We start from the raw sequence: 24,930 nt of genomic DNA, 5'->3' as shown, positions 1-24,930 counted from the left end.
ACAACCACCTGCAAAGCCCGCCCGCGCGTCTGGCCGTCTGCCAGTGGGGGAGTGGGCAGGTTAGGGGCCCGGGGCTTAAAACGTTGCTACTTGGCACATGGCTCTGTGGGCTGGGAAACAAGATGAAGAGAGTTCTTTCTTGGGCTCCCGGGGGCCCTCAGCCAATCTTGGCGTTTCCCGAAAGGTCTGAGCAACAAGAAGCTGAGTGGGCTTCTCCCAGCCCAGACTCTACACTGCGGGGAAAAGAATCCTAGATCCCTCATAGACGCGCCAGCCTGCTCCACGCATCCCGCTTTGTAAAGTCTGCAGACCCAGGGCACTAGCAAATTCCTGAGTCGAGTGGTAACCCTGGATTTCCAGTTTGGACAGGGGAGTCTCCCCGGAGTTCCCTGGCTCGGGTCCCGCACAACCCAGGCCTGAATCAGCGTCTAGGCTATTTAGGAGCTACTCCCACTTAACTCAGCTCTGGCAACGCCACCTTCCCTTGCATGGGGGGTGGGGGGGTGGAAGTGGGGGGGTTGTGTTTCAGCCCCCAAGGGGCAGCATTTCTGAGGGGATTCCCTCTGCAGGCAAGACACAACTGCAGCCCAAACAGTAAAATTTAAGACACACACTGCACCAAGGTGCCTGCATGAATGTTTGCTGGCTGCCTGGGGATGAACGGTTAGTACAAGGCTTGGAGCAGAGCAGGCGCTTGGCAATATGAAGATGGTAATTTGACTCCGGCGCCCCTGCATCCCCTTCCAGCAAACCCCCTTCTCCCTTTTGGCAACACCGCCCCCAGGCGCTAAGGCACCTCTACTACAGCGGGCACTCCTCTCCCAAATAACACATTTGTAATTCACCAGTGACCTGGGACATCTCTGATCAAAGAACTGCCAGAGGCGGGGTGGGGGCGGGGGGGGGGGGACGCAGGATATCAGCACCCTTAAGAAAATGATTGAGAGATTGACGGCCTTGAGGCTCTTGCGTGGGCAGGCACCTGTTTCCACCGATGTGCAAGGCTGGGACTTCCTGGGACCCTCCTTGTGTGGCAAAGCTGACTCAGGTAAGCAAATCCTAACTGGTTCAAAAGATGAGCCCTCCAAATTAGCCAGTCGTCAACAACATGATGTATAGTACAGGCTACTGGGCCCCTGTCCTTGCTGCACGCCGATAGCGATTACACACCCTGTAATAGAGGGGGTCATCAAGAGCTCGTACAGGTAAAACAGGAGTAAGCAGAGACAATCATCCCACCTTCTGGCAACCCACATCTTCGTTCCTGTCATATACACCATCTTGGACCTGGATTTATCATATGATTTGTGTGCCAGACCCCCAATTTACAAGGGTAATCAATTTACCATTGATATATGTATTGAGTAAGGTATACAGGAATTCAGGGACATGAAATAATGACCGATTAGAATAGAGTGAGCTTGGTAAGAAAACTTTTGGAGGAGGTTAGTTTTGAGCAGGTTTTAGGGGAAGGGAGGGACTCAGATTCAAAGACCGCAGTGCAGGTGGGGGATCTGACCAGGGGGGAAACCGGGCTGTATCTGGAAGGGTGGAGGCAGCAAATAATTGGGCGCTTCTAGAGCTGAGTATCCTGGTCGTCATGAATCTGGGGTGGAGGTGGGGCACTGCAGAGAGGGAGGGCCGCAGTAGCTCTGCAGGGAAGCTGCTGGGGGCGGAAGGGGGGCAGGCAATGCCCATGACGGGATTTCAGACTCTCCCACTGCTCTTGGTTGCAGGGGTGGTTGTCGTTGTTCAAACAGAAATCTACTGGGCGCCAAGTCGTCGGGCTAGTGAGAGACATTGGGGTTTTGTGACATTAGTTGACCAGAGGCTTTTAGTTCTGGGGACCCGTCAGGTATACCCTAATTTAAAAAATCAATCCTATGAACACAGCTTATATTTATTCACACAATTCCCCGCATGCCTTTTTGATTAGAAGGGAAGACATTCTGATATGTTGCTTCTGGTTTATTCAACAAGTATTGACTGCTCTCTAAGTATCAACCACTACGATAGGCACTGTTTTCTGGTACCTCCTGCTTTATTTAAGTACCTCCTGGTATCCGAAGTTTTTTGATATGTTGATTAACTAAACAAAGTCGGAATCAGATGTTCCTGTGTTCGCGGGAACATCTAGGGCAGGCCCCAAAACTGTACCCTAATAAGAATAGGGCTTCCTTCTAAAATGAAACAACCACCAGGAATATGTCCTAAACGGAAACAGTTTACCTTTAGTAGCCTGGACCACACGTTCAGAGAACGCCATCTGCTCTAAGCAGATGTGACTTTTAAGTCAAATTGACACTAAAGATAAAAGGGGAGGTGACTCTTCACTTTTCAAAAGCATTCACCCCGCAGTTCCTTATGATGGTCAACTCCCCAAGTACAACTAGAAATAATTTCATCTTCCACAATTATAGTCCTTATAGTGTAAAGTAGGGAGTGACTGGGGGGGGGGGCAGAGAATAGATATTCAACCTAGTGATGAGAGAGTTTTCATGGGACTTTTCAAAACAAATCCTCTTTGGAGGCAAGGCCCCTGGAAATCTGTAGGATCTTTGCCTGGGTTTCTCAACCGACTGGATTTTCAATTCAGGTTCTCAAGCAGGAGAAAAAAAAAATAGATTTTCAAATGACACCATGTGGTTTGCTGAGTCACTTTTCTGACCTGGCTCCTGTGCTTTTAAGAGCTAGAGTGATATTTGCAAAGGAGACCCAAGAGCTGTGAATAGGATTTAAAGCCACTTGGCAGGGAAGGAGTGGGCAGGCGAGTGATACCAAAAAAATTAGAAAGACCATACACACACTCCCTCAATTTAGTCTCTAAAGTTATATGTTTTCTGTGTGAGGTGTTGAGACACTTTTCGTGCGTCACAAAGATACCCCTGGCGGCTCCAGATGTTTCCTCACTGTGTTTTGCTAATTTGAGGCAGGGGAGGGCTCAGATGGGCTGAGCGACAAGAAGGCAGACAGAATGGAAGGCGAGGTAGGTAGGTTTATGTTAGAGCCCCTCTGTTCACCGGGAAGCATCTATCAACAAACAGACTCAAGGACCCTGGTTTAGACACTCATTTAAAGGAACCCCTCGAGATCCAGACGGAGGCTAACTAACCTCCGGGCGAACAGAAAATAAATCCTGCCCCCCTCACCCCCCCCCCCCCCCCCGCAGTCCGCAGCTCTGCTCTCGGTGTTTCCACCAGTCAGCCCGCCATTTGCATCCCAAATAGCCCTCTCTCACGAAGGGCCCTGATGTCACAGGTGTCCCCAGTGGTCCTTCATGCTCTTCCCCGTGGAGGCTGGACTCGGGCCCCACTGGAGAGGAGCCTTCATCTCCCAAGTCTCCCTGCCTCGCCTCCCAGGGCGAGATCGGGGTGCCTACAAGCGCTCCAGCCCCTTCTACATTGCAATGTGTCTTAGAGCGGGATCGCATTAGAAATGACCCTGATGAGTCACGTCGCTCACTTTCCAGGCTGACGTCAGGGGAGACCGCCGGCCCCTCCCACCTTCCTTGGAGCCCTCGGCGGGGACGGCCCCGGGGAAGACAAGATGGACGGTGGAGCGAACCCGGGGTGGCGCGCTCCGTCCACCCGGGAGGGCGGATCTGCTGGGAGCTGCGCGGGCCCGGCCACAGCCCTGCCCTCTGCCCTCCTGGCCTCGGGGTCTCGCTGCTTGTCTCGCCTCCCTCCCCCGTCCTTCGTCCCCGCTCCTGTCCCTCCCAGTGGTGCGGTCTGGAGGGCTTCAGAGGCGGCTGCTGCCCTGAGGCCGAAGTGAGGCCTCCCGGGACGGTGGGGTCCTGGGAGCGGCTTCTGGGGGCCTCTTTGGGCCCCTAAACGCCAGCCAAGCCACATGGGTGGGTGACCCCCATCGTAAGGCTCCCCGCCGCTTCATCCGTCTCACTAGAGAACTGGACGCCCCTACCATTCCCCCCACTTGCTTGGTTTCCCGGAACGCAGAGGTGAGAACTCATCCCAGGTGGTCCCCGTGGGGAGTCCCTTCCCCTCGCTGGGGAAGCAACGGGGGCGCGCGGAGCGGTGCTCGATTCCTTTCCCAAAAAATTATATTCAAAAGCGAGTCTCGATACCATTTTTCTATCTGACTTAATAAGCCTGTTTTCGGAAAAAAAAAATATTGGTTTGCGCTATCGTGTCTGATAAGCACTGAGTAGGAGAACGGGTTTCTTGTCATTTATAATATTTATGTCACCCTCACATAGGCCTAAATGTGTGTAAGTTATAATCTTCCCCATCTACCTCCCCCGATACATATCTTTGTGGACTAATGGCCTCCAAACACTTACTTTATTACACACATTTGTTATGTGACAAATCTTGCCAACACACCATTTTAAAGTTTATACGCGAGGTGGCAAATGTCAGAAATAAGTGAAAAAAAGAATCCCAGTACCTGGCTTGGTTGTGATATTTACACTGAAAATGAAATTTCATATCTCCGGCTTATAAAAAATAGCCCTTCTTAGTTGCATTTTGGCTTTAAAATATTTTCATTTAATGCCTCCATGCGTACACTTCCCATTTATCATAGGCCTTGTAATTTGGCCTTAAAAAACACTCTACTAAGTGGGTACGACACATCTTTCATGGAATGGCAAAAGCACAAAATTTGTTGTGGGTTTTTTTTTAATGTAACTGCTAAGATGCCGTCTGTTCATTTTCAGACCGGATATATATATATATATATATATATATATATATATATTTTTTTTTTTTCTTCTTGTAAGCGTGGCACCTGATGATTGCAAAATACCGGAAGCTCCATCCCTTCCCCATAATTCCCCTCCCCAGAGAAAACCCCAGCTACCAGTTGGGGTAGGAAAGGAAGACCTTCCCAGTGATTTTTCCCTTTAAGTCCATGCCCTTCTCCGGCCAAAATGAACCACTTCAGTTTCTCTGTGTGCTTTCAGGAGCCTTCAATCGAAGGAAACGAAACTCCATCTATGTCACCGTGACTCTGCTTATTGTGTCGGTGTTGATTCTCACGGTGGGCCTTGCCGCAACCACCAGGACCCAGAATGTGACCGTCGGAGGTTATTACCCGGGAGTTATTGTAAGTATAAAAGGCCTAGGTAGGTCTCAGGGGCTTGCTGCGGTCTTTCGGGTTCTACTCGGAGGGTTTTTGACTGTCTGAGTTTCCAGTGTTTGCTCAGGTTTCCTCCTGTATATTTCTCTGTATGTGTACAGAGAGGAAACTCTGGGCCCGTTAAGAAGAGCACTGGACTGAGAGTCAGAGGAATCCCAGCTGTGTCCCTAATTAGCAGTGAGCTGCTGAGCAAGTCACCTCGCCCTTTAGGCCCGTGGTTTTCTGATCTACGAGGTGTCACCAACCAGCAGGGTTAGCTTTAGGCTAAGGTCCCTTTCTCTCTGGGCACCTGCTTTCCCACGTATAACAGGCGTCACCCGACCCTACCTGAAACCTGACGACGGCTTGACACTCTGACCGTCAGCGCTGACCTCCAAAGTGAGCCTGCATTCCTATCAGGAAACACATGTGGAACATTTACTTCTAAGATAGGTATATTTATCCATTTACAGGTTTTATACATGTTCCTAAAACATACAAACATGGAAAATCAAGAATTAGATTCAAAAGAAATAACTTTTATTATCCTCATGCTAACTTCAAAGAATGACATACACTTCGCATGAAGTCGGTCATTAAAGGTAGTGGCTATGAATCCTTATTTCCAGTAGCCCGCTAGATCATTTTGAACAGTTTTGGCTAACTTATCAGGTACAATTAGGGTACCGTGGGCATCATTTTTGGAAATTTTCAAATTGGGGTAGAGTCGACACACAATATCACACTACTTTCTGGTGTACGACATGGTGAGTCCACATCTCTCCATGTTATGCTGTGCTCACCGCAAGCGTAGCTGCCGTCTGTCACCATACAGCGTGGCGTCATTGTTTTTTTAATGTCGATCCCACTGCGTAGCTGACAAAAAGCTCATCCCGAGACAAGTGTCAACTGTGCCGTTTTCTTGTGGCTCGCTTCTGCTTACTTACATTATTAGGGTCATCTTCAATTTGCGGTTTCTCAACAGGAGCCTTTCCAAACCACCTGTCCATTTGATAGGGACCAGTTTAGTTAAAGCTAGATAACGCAATCCGGGCACACGTCAAAAGCCCCGCCATCAACTGGTTGCTGCTGGGATCTTGCCTTTTCCTCCCTGCAAGACGGGCTGACCTTGTTATCTGACATTCACACCGGGGGAGGGCGCCAGTGACAGTCTGTTTATTGAATATTTGTACCGCTTAATTTCTCTTACTAGTTTAGATAAACAATAAATAGGAAATAAGAGTTCGAATAGTTTCTTAGTGTACATCAGTGGATTGTTGTATCCATCACCAGGGTGCGTGGGATCCGCTCTGGAAACCACTGAACTCTTGACATACAAAGCCTCATTTTATAGCAAATCATCGTGTCGTATACGTGACATAGATACAATTTCTTTTGTCATTTATACTTCAATAAATCTGGGGAAAAGAAGAGGAAAGAGAAACAAAAACAAACATGAGCCTCATTTGGATCGACACACACACGGCTGCTGATCCCAAAAGCCTAACCCTAGAGGTAGGGTCATATTTTCACCATCAATTATGTAACTTGTCAATTGTAAGTGATTGTAGAGAACGGGGAGGAAGTTTGGAAGTTTAGGATGGTTCTTTTATGTACAGTTAGTACAGCAAAGAGGTCAGATGTGTTTGTGTTGTTGTTGTTTTTCTTTTTTCTTTTTTTGAAGAGGTGGGGTTGGAGAGAGAAGTCAGGGAGAGGAAAGGATTAAAGATGGATGTCTTTGACAAGCCCAAGCTGCTGCGAGTGACCAAGCCTGACGAGGGTTGCCTAGGCCACGGATTCCACAGTCAGCCTCCTCAATAGCCCTAGCTGGCTGGCGCCAGACGTGCCTCCCACCTCCCACAGGCTGCCTGGGAAGTTCCTTCGCCGCTCTTGGGCAGGCAGGGCTCCCTCCAGCCAAGGGCAGGTGTCCCACAGACACCCGTTTGGTGCCCTCTGTTAAATGTGTGATGTGAGAACTCGCCCGGTCCACTTCCTGTGGTGAGGCAAGAAAACCAGTTGTCAGCAGAATTGGGTTTTATTTTTAAGCACAAGCGAGGGGGGCGAGGAGGAAGGGGGAGGTAAGATTGCATTTTGGTGGCTTGGAAAAGCAATTTATAGGGTCTGTGTGACTTTGTGTGCTTCAGGTAGCTGCGTTTTGTAAGATATTTCTGACGGATGAACAGATGCTCAAAGCCAAGAGTCAGACTCCCCATGGGTGAGGCAAAGGTATTTTCCCTGTCATTTAAGAGTAGGAACTCCTATTCTAGAACAGTGGCTATGAACCTGCTCTGTAGAATAGCTGCCTGTGGGTGGCTAGGTTGGAATGCATTAACAAAGGAAGGAGGGCGCATGATTGTTGGTATTCGAGTACCTGATGTTCAGCAAGCTCGGGAAGTTGAAGGGGTGCGTGCCTCTGTGTGTGTGTGTGTGTGTGTGTGTGTGTGTGTGTGTTTCACTAAAAACTAATATGGAAATGTTAAGAGGAGAACCATCCCTAACAGACAGTGTGCCCCATGGTTTACCCTTTAAAAATGTGCTCTTAGAGTTCCTGTAGATTTGTTTCTTTAAAATGGGTTTTAATTATAGAAAGTGAATGGGAAAGATTGCAGATTGAAAGGCAGAAAAATCCATTTGGGTTTAGAGGTCAAATCATGTTGTAACAAATCCAGTGACGACTCAGGCCTCTGAAACAGCGTGTGCCTGACAATCCAGATTTATCCGGGAGTGGGATGCTTTCGCTCATTGACCCGTTTGGTTATTAGACAGGTAGGTACTGTATAAACTCTAAGCCAGTGGTTTCCCTACTTTGGTGTGCAGAAGAATGACCAGATGAAGCTGTGGGAAATGCAGACCTCAGGTCCCTACCCCCAGAGATTCTGGTTTGGTAGGCTCGGTATGGCCCAGGAACCTGAATTTCCTTTTGATGAGCTAATTTTGATTGGAAAAGTAATACAAATTGAATCTGCATTTTACTAAATACCCCAGGGGAGCCTAATTCAAATGAACTGGCAACCACTTGGAGGACTAAAACCCAATAAATAAAATATGCTCAGCATTAAACCCAGGCATTTTAAGATTCCATACTGGCAAATTGGTCACTCTGAATATAAATGATCAGTGTATAGCAATGTGAAAAATTTCAGGCTACTTGGAACTCTGATGTTTTGGGGTTATCTCTGCTGGTTAAATGCTTTAACAATAAATTGAATTCAAAATTTCAAAACAGACAAATTAGGGAGCAGTTATTACATTAAAAGAAGGCTTATTATACATACAGCTCACTTAAATATAGAGACTCGGGCATTTTAAAATATAATTACATTTGTACAGCTCAAACTCACATGAAACTTTTCTGGGGCATATTCATTTTGCCAAGCGAGGTGCCCTTGTACATCAAGGTGCATTATAATAGGTCATGAGCTACTTGATCTGAGCTAGAATGTGGTGCCAGCATCCTAAGACACACATGCATGTATGCATCTTTAAAGGTGCTAATCTGTCCAAGCGGAACTGCGCAGTTTTTTTAAAAACTTAAAACCGATGAAGAAAGACAAACTGGTTTAGGATTTTTACTATCCGCGAATGTTCCAGACATTCCATTCCAGAAGAGTTCAGTGAGCTTTCTACACCGGAGGCCTAAAAAAGGCAAGAGGCTCACTTGTTGTATAAAGCTGAGAAGGGCAGGGGAGAGAGCGCGCTCCTTGTCTGCAACACTTTAACCTTCGATCCGGGAGAATGAAGCCTTTAAATGTGTTTCCCAAGCAACCCACAAGATGGGGTTGGCCACCTGATCAGCATGGAAATCTTTCATCTTGTACCCTCTCCCCAGCTGTACTGCTAAGACCCATGCCAGCCTGGGTTTTCTTTAGGAGAAAAAAAAAATAGGAGTTTCAGCCCCGTTCACAAGGTGGGGGGGTGTGTGTGTGAGTTAATGGAAAAATTATATCAGAGTTACCGTGGGATAGTAGGAAACTGAGACAGCAGGGATCATTCAAAATAATGGCCCAGAAACTTTCTTTAGGCAGATGTGGCTTCAGCTTCGCATGTAAAGACTCTTGATAAATCCAACAAAGTTTAGACTAAAGCATGCTAAGGAAACATACTGAGCTCTGGATGGTAGAAGTTTGTAGTTTATTGTGAATTAGAGAGAAATTTGTCCACCTCTTGTTGAAAATGTCTCAAAAATATAAAATCATTCTAAAATAAAGTTCCTACCCCTAAGGTACATTTCAAAGATGGGTCTTGAATCTGGATTTGCTAAGTAAGACTTGTAATGCCGTAAAGTTCTAACCTTCATTGGCTCCCTGTTCCCTCCTTAGTTTTGACATTCACAGCACTCCAAAGATGCCTTTGGTCTGGTCTCCCATTCCCCCCTCTTTTGCCAAAACTGTCAGTTCATGGCCCTGAACGCAACTTGGATTTTTCTGCCTTGCTGCTGTCATTTTCATTGTTCCCCCGGTCTGGAATGTCCTCCCTGCGTTTCCTTTCTGTTTATCCAAATGCTCTGTTCTATCCCAACTTAAAGACAAGGCAGGACATTTTTCAACCGCGGGGGTCCACAGTGGCGTCTGCCATCTTTGAACTCCTTACCATAGATTTCTCCTACTCATGGTTCCTGGAAAATACATCCTGCTTTATGGCATCTGTAGGGCCATATTCTCATTTGGTTTTGTTTTTACATGTCCCCGATCCCTTATCTGAATCCTTGGGCCAGATGTGTTGGAGAATTTAGATTTCTTTCTTTTTTTTTTTAAATATTTTTTAAAAAAATTTTAACGTTTATTTATTATTGAGAGACAGAGAGACACAGAGCGTGAGCAGGGGAGGGGTGGGGGGGGGGAGACAGAATCCGAAGCAGGCTCCAGGCTCTGAGCCGTCAGCACAGAGCCCTACGCGGGGCTCGAACTCACAGACTGAGAGATCATGACCTGAGCTGAAGTCGGATGCTCAGCCGACTGAGCCACCCAGGCGCCCCTCTTTTTTTAATATTTATTTTTTGGCGATGGAGAGCACAAGTGACGGAGGGGCAGAGAGAGGGGGACAGAGGATCCGAAGCAGGCCTTGCACTGACAGGCTGACAGCAGCGAGCCCGATGTGGGGCTCGAACCCATGAACCGTGAGATCATGACCTGAGCCGAAGTCAGATGCTCAATGGACTGAGCCATCCAGGTGCCCCTAGATTTCTTTTTTATTTTAGAAGGATAATACAGTGCATATATTATATTATCTAATATCCCAGGGGGGTTGAGAAAAACCCCATAATCAAGCACTTTCATATTCCTCTAATAAACTGAGTTTTTATACTAAGTGGATAAAGATTGTAAAATAATCTCACATCAGTTCAAGGTTTTGCCACCAAGTTAGTGACGAAAAAAAACCAACCTTTCGTTTTTAAGAGCTTTGTGGATTTCAGGATTATGGGAAGGAATTGTGGACCAGTTTACCTAATTATAGCTCCTTGAGGGTGAGTCTCATTGGTTGTAGTATCATATCCCCCGCCCCTACTTCTGGCCTCCAAATCACAGATATAGCACGGTGCCTGCCACAGAGTAATGTCCAATTAACATGTATTGAATGACTAATCCTTCTGAGCCTCGGTGCAGTGAATGGGAATCGGCCCAGTCCAAAAAGAGCCGTTAAATCTGACTTTGATGTCTAACGATTTGTGTTTTCCTTCAACGAGTGGAGGGCAGCCAAATCAAAGCAAATTGGTTATTTATTCAGGTAATGGGGAATCAAGATGTAGGTCCAAAGGCCTACACTTGCCATGATTCCCTGCAGTTCTCGAGGGATAGCCAAAGAGCTTACCTTTCTGGGGTCTCAGGAAAGTAAACAGTCGATTAGAAGTAGCTGCCCACTTTCAGGAAATTCTGTTGATTTTCCCCTTTTTATTTTCAACCCCTCAGCTCTTCCTCAGATAGGATTTTTCACTCCATCCTTGCAGGGAACCTCTTTCCTGGAGAGGGAGGGGAAGTGACGAAAGTCACTATTCTACTGACACACCACAAATGCAGCACAGTGTGGCTGAAAGAACACCAGCTGTTGGTCAGGGCACCTGTGGACTCCTGGCCCTGTCAGTAACTTGCTATAAGAGGGGATGAGTCCATACAATTCTCTAGGCCACCATTTTCTTATCTATCAAATGGGAATCGTATCAGCTCCACCCAAGTCCATAGCGTTACTGTGACCAAAATGGAGGGCACATGTTGCTTTAAGTTAAAATGCTTTTCAAATGTATGGTAGTTTTTGCAACACTGGTGAGTTCATCAGCCTGTCATCCAGGTGAGTGAATTCTTGTTCCCTGCCTGGTGATCTCTACCTATCTTTGACCCCATGTTAAAATGTCTCCTCCTCTGTGAAATCTTAGACTTAACATTTATTTAGCATCCTACCTCATGCAAGTCACATCACGTACTTTGTTAAAAAAGGTTTTCTTGGGGCGCCTGGGTGGCGCAGTCGGTTAAGCGTCCGACTTCAGCCAGGTCACGATCTCGCGGTCCGTGAGTTCGAGCCCCGCGTCAGGCTCTGGGCTGATGGCTCGGAGCCTGGAGCCTGTTTCCAATTCTGTGTTTCCCTCTCTCTCTGCCCCTCACCCGTTCATGCTCTGTCTCTCTCTGTCCCCAAAATAAATAAACGTTGAAAAAAAATTTAAAAAAAGGTTTTCTTTTATTTGAGTATAGTTGACACAATGCTGTGCTAGTTTCAGGTGTATGACATAGTGATTCAACCATTGTGCTGTGCTCACCACGAGGATAGCTACCATCTGTCACCGTACAACGTTATTATAATATTACTGACTGTATTCCCTATGCTGTGCATTTTGTTCCCATGATTTATTCATTCCATAACTGGAAGCCTGTGTCTCTCACTCCCCTCCACTTATTTTGCTCATCCTCCACCCTCCCCCCTTCCCTCTGGGAACCACCAGTTTGTTTTCTGTATCTATAGGTCTGACCCTGCTTTTTGTGTGTTTATTCATGTGTTCTGTTTTTCAGATTTTGCATATGATGAAATCACATGGTATCTGTCTTTCTCTGACTTACTTCACTTAGCATAACACCCTCCAGGTCCGTCCAGGTTGTCACAAATGGCAAGATCTCACCCTTTTATGGCTGCGTATACATACCACATCTTCCCTTATCTCTTCGTCTATCAGGGGACATTTAGATTGCCTCCATATCTTGGCTATTGTAAATAATGCTGCAGTAAATGGAGGGGTGCATGTATCTTTTTGAATTAGTGTTTTTGTTTTCTTTGGGTATATACCTAGTAGAAGTCACACTACATACTTTATCTCATTTAATCCTCACAGCAGCCCTGTGTGGTAGTTACCATCATGGTTTGCATTTTATAAGTGAGGTACCTGAAGCACAGAGTGGTTAAGGGACTAGCCCAAGGTCACACAGTTTACAAATAGCAGAGCCAAGGATATAATACAAAATGAATGATTCTCTTCTCCTGTAGCACTATGTTTATATGTTGCCTGCGGTCCTTAACCCACAGTTTGTCTCTCCTTCACTGGACTAGGAGCCCCTGGAGGGCAGGGACCACATGCTGTTTATCTGGCACAAGTGCTTAGTGAATATTGGAAAGTTGAATGAATCGGAGTGGATTAGAATGGAATGGAAAGAAAAGGAGGGAACTGGATAAAGTAACTGTCTAACCTGGGACTTCGGTCCCAAGTGCCTTGTCTTTCCAGTCAATTCCATAAGGCTTCAGCCCACCTCTTCCTGGCCACTACCATCAGAGTTATTTGAGAGTGCCAGGAATGACGAGGTTTTTTGCTTCCTGTCTGAAGGTCAAGACTGCTGTTGGGGTCCAGGAGACCATTAAGTGAATATCTGTGGAAACTGATAAGCTGCTCAAAGGACTTATTTTCCATGTAAGAGACTACCTCTGATTTTCTCACAGTCTCCACAAGTGGTCCAGAGTGCCATGAACACAAACTATTCATGGAATTCTTCCTAAAAAATAAAAGCTGTGGAATATATTGGAGGTGTGGATAAGAGAAAACATGAAGCTGTGTTATGAAATACAGCAAGCAATGATAAGATTTTCCAGCTCAAATTGGGTTAGAGTTGCTCAGAAACTAAATGTCTTCAAAAATGATACTAATCAGGGGCGCCTGGGTGGCTCAGTCAGTTAAGCGTCCAACTTCGACTCAGGTCATGATCTCACAGCTCGTGAGATGGAGCCCCGTGTTGGGCTCTGTGCTGATAGCTCAGAGGCTGGAGCCTGCTTGGGATTCCAGGTCTCCCTCTCTCTCCCTCCCTGGCTCGTGCTCTGTCTCTCTCTCTTTCTCAAAAATAAATAAACATTAAAAAAAGTTTTTAACGGTAATAATCACTAGAACAATAATTAATATTTCCTGAGTACTTACTGTGTGCCAAGCACTGTGCTAAGTTCTTTCAATGTATCATCCTGGTTTGTGCTTGCAAAAGCCCTACGAGATAGCCACCACTCTAGTCCCCATTTTCCAGATTCGGAGACTGAGGTTTAGAGAAGCCAATCAGTTTGTTCAAGATCCCACAAACAAAGGTGGAAGAGCTGGGGCAGGAAGCCAGGCTGGTGTGAGAACCAGGTTTTAATCAGTATACTGTATAAAACAACACATTTCAATTACATTTAAACTAAGAGCAGGTGTTGGGGCGCCTGGGTGGCTCAGTCAGTTAAGCGTCCAACTCTTGATTTCGGCTCAGGTCACGATCTCACGGTGGTTTGTGAGATCCAGCCCCGCATCGGGCTCTGTGCTGACCATGAGGAGCCTGCTTGAGAGTTTCTCTCTCTGCCTCTCCCCCACTCTCTCCCTCTCTAAACAAACAAACAAACAAATAAATAAATGAGAACAGGTGGGAGATGGGCATAGTTTACCTGTTGAGTGAGGATGTTCTCAGTAGAGTCTTGGATGGCACATGATATACTCTTCATACACTTCGGCTTCTATTTCCCAAGAGGGGTTGCTGGCTGAGTGGCCCTGAAGAATGAGTCCTTGGAAACTTGTATTCATTCCTTCCCTTCATTCCGTTTCATCCTTGGGTTTCTGAGACAGCGACCCAGCCCCCCCAGGCAGCCCACCACATTCCTGCCTCGCCCTCCAGGCCATTAGATTTCCAACCACAGGTGTAAGGCTTGGGGGGGGGGTGTCTCAGACTGAAATAGATGCCCCTGTTAGCCATGGTAAGGCTGCAGATGGAAACCGGGACCATTAGTGAGGTTAAGAGACTCGCAACTACATTGCTGAGCTTGTGTTAAGATTTATTGGCCCATGCTCACCACTCTTTACTTCTTCCGTTTTTACCCCTATCAGCAGCCTTCGTTAGTGATAGTGTTCAGCTGAGACGGGCCACCTCAGTCCGCTAATGGCAGAAGTGAGAGGAAAGTGGGACCCGCTACACTGAGCCATCATCCTATCCACTTAGACAGGGAAATTGTTTCGCAGGGTTTTACGCTGCCATTTCTGTTCACCCTCTAATGAATGCTTTCTGTCCATAAATGAAGCAGAGATGGAAGAAGAGGTGAATAAGTGCTAACATAAATTGCAGTGGGTCAGCCACAAATACAAGCTTTCAAAAAATAGGGTTGGTTTTTTTTTTTAAGTCTAGGTTAAGGTGCTTGCTGATTTCTAAAGTACTTCCTGGGTTTGATTAGTGTGCCGGATGCCTCGAAAATTGCTATTTCAAATCTTCATTTTGTAATCCATGCATCAGAGTAGAAGGCCTCTTTTCAAAAAAAAAAAAAAAGATTCAGATCAGAATATAATGTGTGCTTTTCACCGTTACATGTCTCTTACTGACTCACCAGTCACGCGCTAGGTAATGGATATTGACATTGAGATAGGCAGGCTCTGAAACGCTCTGGTTGACCTTTACTCGTAGCTTTTAGGTATGACTTATTTCTATGAGGAAAAAATTTGCAAATAGTGGGGGAAGCACTTTTATTGAACACCTTGTATCTGTGTAACAATTGCATGTGGCTTTAGCATCTATACCCCAGTTCTTTTCCGTTGTCCTGAATCATATCCAGGAGCTGCAACGATTGTGTGGCCAGGCTGGCCACCTTCCCACATGCTATGTTTGCCATCTTGCTTTGCAGCTCGGCTTTGGATCGTTCCTTGGAATCATCGGATCAAACCTTGTCGAGAACAAACGGCAGATGGTAAGTCTGCATCGCTATAGAATTACACTCTTTGTCTGAAAAAGCTGGATATATTTATGAATTAAATAACACACTTCTTAAGGTTGCCCACATTGGGCCACAAAAGTAACTGCTCCTTTGCCTTTTCTCCTCAGCCTCCAGGGAACTTGTTCGAAAGTGACCCTGTGGTATGGGACTTGTTCTCGTCTTGCCCGATGCTCCCTCAGTGCCCTAGTTGGTCTCCTTAAGTGAAAGAGATAGAATATTCTGGATCTTGCCCTTTTCTCTCCTCCTCCCTCTCAGATGCATAACCTTTGGGGAAGGTTTTTGCAGAGGGCTCCTGCCTTTTAGGGTATTACAATCTAGGAGACTTAGATCAAGAGGACAAGTCACACTTGGGGCACACAAAAGACAAAATTATGAAGCCAACCTAAAGTATTCCCACGACTCATACTTCAAAGCTAAGTGTGTTGTAATGTTCAAAGGAAGAAGGAACATGTAACAGGAGGTAAAACTTAGAAAGTTCTATGTCCTAACAGGGGCCACAAGGGCAAGCTGTTGGGTTTCCTGGTATGGACTGAATTGCAAGCATATTGTAGTTTTATTGGCTTGTAAATCAAGATGCCTGGTGAGTGGTCAGATGGTGGACTGATTAGGCTCCCCTAGTACAAGCCTCTGTGGCATCTAGACTTTGATAATGGGGTCTATTTAAACAGCAAGTTTAATCAGATAACGTCATAGCTCCAGGGACAGAGAACTCTAACCATATGTTCTCCTATGAATCGCCCTCAAGGGAGAGCTCATAGTTCTCTTCTTCCATTTCACCTGGACTCCCCGCCTCCCCTGCCAGTTGTGTTTGCACTTGGGGCTTACATTATTCAAAATAACGGGAGAGTTTTAATTGTGGAGCTGATCATAGCATAGCTGATAATGCCAATTTCATGAGATCGTTCATCCATTATTTACCAATTCTCTGTAGCTCTGTGAAGTGAGATTTATGAGGAGAGGCTTCTGAACAACTCCTGAAGGAGATGACTATTTCCTCCTGGCCTGTAGAGGAGGGAGAACCTTAGGGTGGCCTTGACTTTGATTTGATTTTGCCTGGGAGAGCAGTTTAATGCCATGCTATTTCCCCCCTCTTTGCCCCCAAACACCCGAAGAAAGCAAAACACTGATTCCATCTAGTTCTGAGGGTCAACACAGGCAGACGGTAGGCTTAGGCAGTGCCTGCCCCTGCCCCTGTAAGCACCTTCCCCCGCATTGGGTTGTAGTATCACCCTTGTAGTGGAAGACGAATTATTAGGAAAACTTGTCATTTCACATGATCATATAACATGATATAACATTTGTATATACACTCATATACATATATACGCATATACATATGCATATATGCTCATCATATAACATGTTGAGTATAGGGCGGTCTGGTTCAAGCAAACATTTTCTTACTTAAAAATTTTGGGGGGTGCCTGGGTGGCTCAGTCGGTTCAGCGTCCAACTTTGGCTCAGGTCATGCTCTCCAGATTTGTGAATTCAAGCCCTGGGTCGGGCTGTGTGCTGACGGCCCAGAGCCTGGAGCCCACTTCGGATTCTGTGTCTCCCTCTCTCTCCCTGCCCTTCCCCCTCTCGCACTCTGTCTCTCCCTCTCTCGAAAAGAAATAAGCATTTGAAAAATTTTTAAGAAAAAATAAATAAATACTAAAAAGAAAAAAGAAAACTTTTTGTATATATTACACAGAGTTAGTTGATCAGTTCCAGAGACTTCAACCCTTGTCAAATGTCTTTGGTATTTACTTTGGTATTTGTCTTTGGTATTTACATCTTACTAAGTTGACTGTTCTTTCTTCAACAATGCAGAAGGCCATGTAGGGTTGTGTGGGGCCTCAGAACCATCCCTGTCTTCATCAGTGCCCACCGCGAGGGGTTGAGAAGAACACTGGACTAGGAGTTGGTGGGCACCAGACCGGATGGTGACCCCGGGCACACCACTTCCCCTCCTTGAGCCTCCAATCCACCAGTAAATAAAATAGGGGGTTGGACCACATGATGTCAAAGGTCCGACATCTTCCTGAGTCTGAGCCTGGAAGAGCCACACGCGTTCCTCCTTGGACAATAGGCTGGATGTTCATTTGGTGCTGACAGACTCACTGAATGAGTTTCTTAGCTTGCCCTGAACATGGGGAACGTGCTTCAGTGGCCCCTTCCCTGCCTCCCTCGGCTCCCACTCATCCTGGATGATTGAAGAAAGCACCCTCATGGGGTGGCCGGCCAGAGTTCTGCATTGGCTGGCATTCTCTTGGGGACCATCTAGTCTCCAGAAGCAGCAAGAGTGGAAGGCTAACAGACACTTTCGTTTTCCCCTCACCCTCGCAGCTGGTGGCCTCCATCGTCTTTATCAGCTTTGGGGTGATTGCGGCCTTCTGTTGTGCCATCGTCGACGGGGTCTTTGCTGCGAGACACATTGTGAGTACTTTCAGTCCTGGGTTCAAGCCATTGTACGATACAGCAAAGTTGAGTGTGTGCCGAGATGTGTGCCGAGTGCTGTGAGGGGTACAGAAGAGGGAGAAAACAAGATCCGTGTCTCAGGTTGCCGACAGTCGAGGACACCACGGGACACACGGTCATCTAGAGAACAGGGGCTGAGCCGGGGGTATAAACTCTAAGTACCAGAGCGGTTTATCCTGGACTCCAGTGGCCAGGACAGGCTTCCCTGTGGTGGTGGGAGCTAAGCCTTTGACACGTAACTGAGATTTGGAAAGGCAGAGGGAAGGGCTTTGGGGCCGGGGGAATGACTCGGAGGTGACGTTGGGAGCGAGGAGGCAGGGAAGAGCAGGGAGGCCGATGACTTGAGAGCCTTGGAGGCTTCAGCAGCCACAAGAACAGACCATGAGGACAGAGTCACCTTTTCTCAGATACCTGAACTTTGCTGTCCCTACAACCATGGTTGGCGTTTAGTGATAGGATTGGGCTCCAGAGAAGGCCCCAGAGCTAGAAGCCTCCACTCAGAGCCCAGTCCTGGAGTGCGGGTGCCAAATCCTTCCTCCTCTGGAGAAGCTGCACCTTGAGAAAGGCCATTTTACTCCTGAAACCCGGACCTGTGCTCTTGTTTGAGGAAGCCTGGGATTCAGGGCATTCCTGTGTGGCTGTCGACAAGAGCCCTCGCCCCTCTTTCAGTACTTTCCATTCCATAGTGTTCCAGACTATTCTGCTAGGGCTGACTTCTCCATCAGGCACAATAGGCACAATGCCTGTGGCCCATAGGACTTTCAGGGTTTCAGTAAAATATTAGCATTTCTTTTCAAATCTGTAGAAACATGATAAGCTTTTAGGTCAAGAAAAAGTCTTCCCATATAATACAAATATATTTGTCTTTATACCAATGCAGTCATTAGATATAATTAAAATAAAGAAGGGGCGCCTGGGTGGCTCAGTCAGTTAAGCATTTGATTCTTGATTCAGCTCAGGTCATGATCTCACAGTTCGTGAGCTTGACCCCCGTGTCGGGCTCCATGCTGACAGTGCAGGGCCTGCTTGGGATTCTCTCTCTCCCTCTTTCTCTGCCCTTCCCCCACTAGCGCTCTCTCTCTCAAAATAAACCTTTAAAAAAAATAAAGAAAATATAATTTTCAATATTTTTTAACGGGGAGACGGACCCACAAAAGCAAAAGTGCCTAGGTCCCAGGGAGGCTGTAACATAGCCCTGATCCAGCCCACAAACCCAAATCAAAAGCAAGCCACAGCAACTTACTGGGCCCCCACAACCAACACAAGTACTCCTTTCATTCCTACTGAATCAGCAGGGAGAATGAAAACACCTCGTGAACTAGTTGGAACTGTTTTGCTTTCCAAAACAACTGAATTGGAGCAAAATTGTATTACCAGAATCTTCTGTGGATCAATGGCACTTTATTCCATTTCAATCACTGGCTAATAGTGCAGGTCATGTTGAGGGAGCCTCATGGGTATGGCTGGATCTGGGGAAGGATGATCTGTGACATTATTATTTCAATTCCAACTTGCTCTTGGACCCTCCTCTCAGGAGTAAGAGTCACTCCATCATTTGCCAAGATTGGAGGGACTCATGTGGTTGGTGCTTCCCCACAAGCAGTCTCCGAATTGGTGTCTCAGGAGAGGATTTCTGGGCAGAGGGCAGAGTAAGGGGTGAGAGAGAGAGGGTCTTTACCCGATTTTCTTTCCAGGCCGAGAATTTAAATGTAGGCCCCCTCTATCAGACCCATCCCTTCTGATTTTAGATGAGAACAGCCATCTTCTTCATCTTTTTCTTCTTAAAAAGGCCAGTGATCCATGGGGAACTTGTAACATCCACAAGCCCACCACCCTAACTTAGCAATCCTTATCATTTTTGCATATGACCCTCTGAGTAAGCACCCAGTTGTGTGGCTGTGGGTAGCGTGGTTGCAGCCAATCATGGCATGCGTGCTATTGGTATTCAACAGGAGCCATCTTAATAACAATAATGCCTTGTTTTTGTGTAGCGTATTTAGCTTTTAAATGTGCCTTCACATCTATTGTCTCATTGGAGACCCACAGCAATCCTGTGAGATATGTAGGGCAAGCATTATTATCCCCATTTGACAAGCAGTATTCACTCTGAGGCAGTCTCCATGGTAACAGAGGCCTAGTGGCCAAGAAGCCTGCAGTAGATTTTGATGGCATCATGAGCTAAAATGGCTTCCTCTTTTTCCCTCCTCCTCCCACTCCTAGTGTGTTTTTTTTAACAGCCTTATTGAGATGTAGTTCACATCCCATATAATTCACCCACTTAAAGTGTACAATTCAGTGGTTTTCAGTATCCTCACTGTTACGTGGAAACCACCACCACATCAATTTTAGAAGATTTTCATCATCCCCCAAAAGAAGCCCCATGCTCTTGACTCTCACCTCCCTTTACCCCTAGTCGCCTCAGCCCTAGGCAGCTACTAGTCTACTTGTTTTTTTCTTGATAGATTTCCCTATGCTAATTAACCGTTCATATTAATGGAATCATAGAATATCATGGTCTTTTGAGACCTGACTTCTTTCACTTAGTGTGCTATCCTCAGGGCTCACCCATGTCGTAGCATGTATCAGTGCTTCATAGCTTTTCATGGCCTAATAATATTCCACCGTATGGATATACCACATGTTGTTTGTCCATTCAGTGGCCGATGGGCATTTGGGTTGTTTCCAGCTTGTGGCTTTTATTAATAATGCTGCTCTAAACATGCATGTACCATGTGGCCATATGTTTTTGTTTTCCTTGGGTATATACCTAGGAGTGGAATTGCCTGGCTATATGGTAACCACGTTTACCCTTTTGAGGACCTACTGGACAGTTTCCGAAAAGAGCCGCACCATTTTCCATTCCCACCAGAAGTGTATGTAGGAGAGTTCCAATTTCTCTGCATCCTTGCCGACTCTTATGATCTGACTTTTTGATTCTAGTATCCCACGAACCATCCTAGTGGGAATCAAGTGGTATCTCAGTGTGGTTTTGATTTGTGTTTCCTTGACACTCCTAAATGTTTTTGAGCACTGGCCTCTGTCAAAGGCAATGGAGAAAAATCCAAGTTATACTTACTGGAAGTTTCCTCTAACGACCACCTACGTGTCTCTGACTCCAGGCCCTCTGTACTTCCTACAGTTAGTGGCCTGCAGCAAAGTGTTTGATTCATGGATTTGGGTTAAGGCTGGATGAATCTTTTGGAAAACCTTTCTGCTTACACTGCACCTGTCCTAAGACATCTGCCAGCCCTCACTGACACCCAGAGAGTTTTGAGAAAGGAGGCTTTGTTAATGTATGGCAATATCCATTGGCTAGTTTAACGAAAGGCCCTTTTGGATCCTAGCACTGCTTGGGTGGGCTAAAGCCAGGCTTTCTTTTTATAAACAATGAATTTTTTAAAAGATTTTATATTTAAGTCATCTCTACACCCAACGTGGGGCTCGAAGTCACAACCTCGAGATTAAGAGTCACGTGCTCCTCTGAGCCAGCCGGGTGCCCCTAAAGCCAGCCTTTCTTGTTGTTGAAATCTCTCAGCACTATCTTGCCCTGTCCTTTGGCTTGGGAATGTGTGAGCTACCTCTCAAGTCCTACCTTCTTACACGCCCCTCTAAATATGTCTTCTTCCTTCTCTCTCGTCTCCTAGTTCTTTCCTTCCCCGCCCCCAACATGGCCTTTAACCATCTGGGAAGGTCATTTTGCCTTCTTGTAACAGTTTCCCCCTCTTCCAAATGGATGTAAGAGTAACTTACCTCTCAGGCTCAACCTGAGTGTGATATGAAGTAATGGGTGCAAACTGGGCCTGGCACAGAGTACGCACTCAACATAAAGCAATGTCCATTTCCATCTCTTCGTTCCAGAGTCGGAAGCCCTTCGGATTTGAAAGGTCACCGAGCCCTCACGAAGTGACTTTTTCCTACCTCCCAGTTGCCAGGGCTTATTCCTTCTCCGGGGTCTCAATGCACAATAGCAGCCAGAGGCAGCAAAGGGGCAACCATCACACACGTCTGTCTTCATCTGGGGCAGTTGGCGGCTGAATGCTTTTTGCAGAACCAGGAGGTCGGGAGGGCTGTGACCAGCGTATCAAGCCTCCCTTTCCACAAGATAATAGTGGTCTCTGCTATTGTGCAAACACGGAAAATAAACCCTGCTGCGTGTGAACATGAGAACCCTCGCTCCTTTCCCCCCTAACTCCAGCCTCAGCCAACAGGGCAATGTACTTTCAGAACAGTGAACAAACAAGAGGTCCCTGTAGAAGCAGCTGATGGGAAGTCTTAGGTGCTCGATGGGGCTGGGAGGCAGGAGGCACTGGGGTGTCAGGATCAGGAGATGTTAAAAAAATTTTTTTTTCAACGTTTATTTATTTTTGGGACAGAGAGAGACAGAGCATGAACGGGGGAGGGGCAGAGAGAGAGGGAGACACAGAATCGGAGCCATCAGCCCAGAACCTGACGCGGGGCTCAAACTCACGGACCACGAGATCGTGACCTGGCTGAAGTCGGACGCTTAACTGACTGCGCCACCCAGGCGCCCCTAGGAGATGTTAAATCATCCGTGGGAAAAGCAGCCACTGGGATTTGAAAATGGCGAGTGGGGGCAGGAGGGAAGGTGCTTGGCCACGCCCTCAGGTCAGTTCGCATGAACTTCTTGTCCCGTCCTAACCTGCTTTTGGCCAGAGCTCCACCACCACTCAGGAGATGTTTAGCATCACCCCAGAAGTGAACAGCATCCCCTGCCTGCAAGTTTCCAGGCAGCCCTGGATGGTGCCTGTCTGCTCTACCCCAACCCCCATGCCTGGGAGTTCCCTCAGCAGGAAGCTGGCCAAGCCAGGAGGGTAAACCAGCTGCCCTTGAGCCCCATGTTAGTTTTCTGGGCTTTAGCTGTGTGTTTGGAGTTCACTGTCTTTACCTAGTATCCCTAGTATCTGTGTAGTTGAGTGAAAACGGCTCATAGTGTAGTTGAGTTAAACTCTACAGCAGTCTCAGGACACCCGGGTGGCTCAGTCGGCTAAGTGTCCAGCTCTCGGTTTCAGCTCAGGTCATGATCTCATGGTTTTGTGAGTTCGAGCCCTGCATCAGGCTCTGTGTTGACAGTGCAGGGCCCTGCATGGGATTCTCTGTCTAACCTCTCTCTCTGCTCCTCCCCCACTCATGTTCTCTCTGTCTCTCTCAAAATAAATAAATAAACTTAAAGAATTTTTTAAAGAGGGCCACCTGGGTGGCTCAGTCGGTTGCGTGTCCGACTTCGGCTCAGGTCACGATCTCACGGTCTGCGAGTTTGAGCCCCGCGTTGGGCTCTGTGCTGACAGCCCAGAGCCTGGAGCCTGATTCGGATTCTGTGTCTCCCTCTCTCTCTGCCCCTAACCCACTCGCATTCTGCCTCTGTCTCTCTCAAAAATAAATAAACATTTAAAAAAAATTTTTTTTAAGAAATCTACAGTAGTCTCAGTAGCTGCTCAGCCCCCTGGGGCTTGCTTCCTGAGCTCTTCCTTCTGGAAAAGCTGTGGCAATGACAGCAGGGAGCACATGTCAGCCAGCCCGTGTCCTGTCCTCAGGTGATGATGAGAACTCATTGATGGAGTTGGGCTCCCTCCTTTTGAGAGTATGGTATTGTAAGAATTTTGAATCTTGTTCCCTGGGGACTCTTTGGAAGAAGACAAAGACTGGAAATAAAAGAAAACCAGACAGGAAATTTCAAGAAACCCATTTCTTAGTCAGTTTCCGAATTTCTCATTAACCAAGCGGCCCAACAGAAAGCAGTTATTAGAACATCTTAATCTAATCCTCAGATTCTCAGGGTCCATAGAGGGGCCGCTTTCAGAAATTAACCCAACCCACTGCCTACTCGTGTGTGTGTGTGTGTGTGTGTGTGTGTGTGTGTGTGTTCAAATCTTTTATTACCCATCAGAGCACTTGCTGCTTTATTTTCCAAAACCAACACTTCTTTGGTTTGGTGTTTCCCTTTCCAGGATCTGAAACCACTCTATGCTAACCGGTGCCACTATGTCCCCAAGACATCCCAGAAGGAGGCTGAGGAGGTGAGCCAGAATGAGGCTGCATGTCTTACTTTTGGGGAAAGTCTTCCGTTCTGCCTGAAACCCCCTTCCTTGTACTCCTTTTCACAGACCTAAGGCTTGCTGTTAGGTGTCTGTAGCTGATTTGTTCAGTGGGTCAGAGCACAGTGCTAATGAGGCCATGGTCATAGGTTGGAGCCTCAAGAGGCCTAATCAGATTTACTTTGCTCTGTGGCCACAGGCTGCCCCTTTGACCCCAGCAGGCAGCCTCTCCGTGTGTGGCTTTGATCCCAAGAGGGACAGATGAGTACAGAGGCCACAGGGCAGGCCACTCCCCCAGCTCTGTGGATGGCGGTTTGGTCGCCCGGACTCGGTGCCCAGCTGGAGGGAAAGCAGGAGCCTCACCAGAGCACTGGGCCTGGACCAGGGAGGCAGAGCCTGGGTCTCACACGCAGGAGGGGTCAGGAAGCCAAACGAGGGTAATCGAGAAGCCCGGTCCACTCTAAGGCTCTGAGAAGGCCTGGACTGTGGGCCTGGCCCCTCTCACGACACCCCAAGAGGCCAGTCAGCTAATGCACGACGACTTCTCTCGCTTGCCCTACGCAGCTCTCCTCGTGTTCCACGCCGCCTTGCGCGGAACTAGAGGCAGCGGGCAGTGAGGTGAAGCACCACTCCGGGCCACTTTCAGAAATTAACGCAACCCCACTGCCTGCTTGTGTGTGTGCACAATAATTGCCCCCCAGCCCAGAGAGTCCTTTGATATGAAACTACCATTCGACATAAAATACAATGCGAATGGTGCCCTTGGAGTTAGGCGGGGCGATGGCTCTCCTCCCAACGCATCAGGGCAGATATTTCTATTGTGGCTCTGCCTTTCACTTCTCCCCCTACTTTGCACCCAATCCCAAATTTACTGTTTTTCTAACTACCCATGGGTTCAAAGGGAGGAGTAGAAACGTTCACGTGCCAACAGCTTATGAGAAAGGCAGTGAGCATTTGGATGGAGGACCCGATATAGAAAAAGCGCCTGTTTACTACAAATATTCTCTATAACACAGTGAAACACATTCACAAGCACTTCCTTGCATCCATAAAGGACGAGAGTCTGGAATATTTCTTCCCAACAGAAGACGGTAAATGGAAATGGATCTTTTACATGTTTTGCAAACTCGAGATGTGTGAAATGTCATTGCTGTTCTGA

At 47.0% G+C, this 24,930-nt stretch overlaps 1 protein-coding gene across 1 annotated transcript in view; it reads left to right on the top strand.

Moving 5' to 3' along the window:
* Positions 1 to 24,930, top strand: part of TMEM255A (transmembrane protein 255A) — a 57,286-nt gene that overhangs the window by 1,858 nt on the left and 30,498 nt on the right. The window contains exons 2-5 of the mRNA XM_047843071.1: positions 4,922 to 5,064; positions 15,169 to 15,231; positions 17,587 to 17,676; positions 23,685 to 23,753. Coding sequence (XP_047699027.1) covers positions 4,922 to 5,064; positions 15,169 to 15,231; positions 17,587 to 17,676; positions 23,685 to 23,753 — 365 coding nt within the window. The remainder of the gene's footprint in view (positions 1 to 4,921; positions 5,065 to 15,168; positions 15,232 to 17,586; positions 17,677 to 23,684; positions 23,754 to 24,930) is intronic.

This window comes from Prionailurus viverrinus, chromosome X (assembly GCF_022837055.1).
Source record: "Prionailurus viverrinus isolate Anna chromosome X, UM_Priviv_1.0, whole genome shotgun sequence".
Taxonomy (NCBI): domain Eukaryota; kingdom Metazoa; phylum Chordata; class Mammalia; order Carnivora; family Felidae; genus Prionailurus; species Prionailurus viverrinus.
Note: the sequence above shows the minus strand (reverse complement) of the source record. Positions and strands in the feature narration are given on the sequence as shown.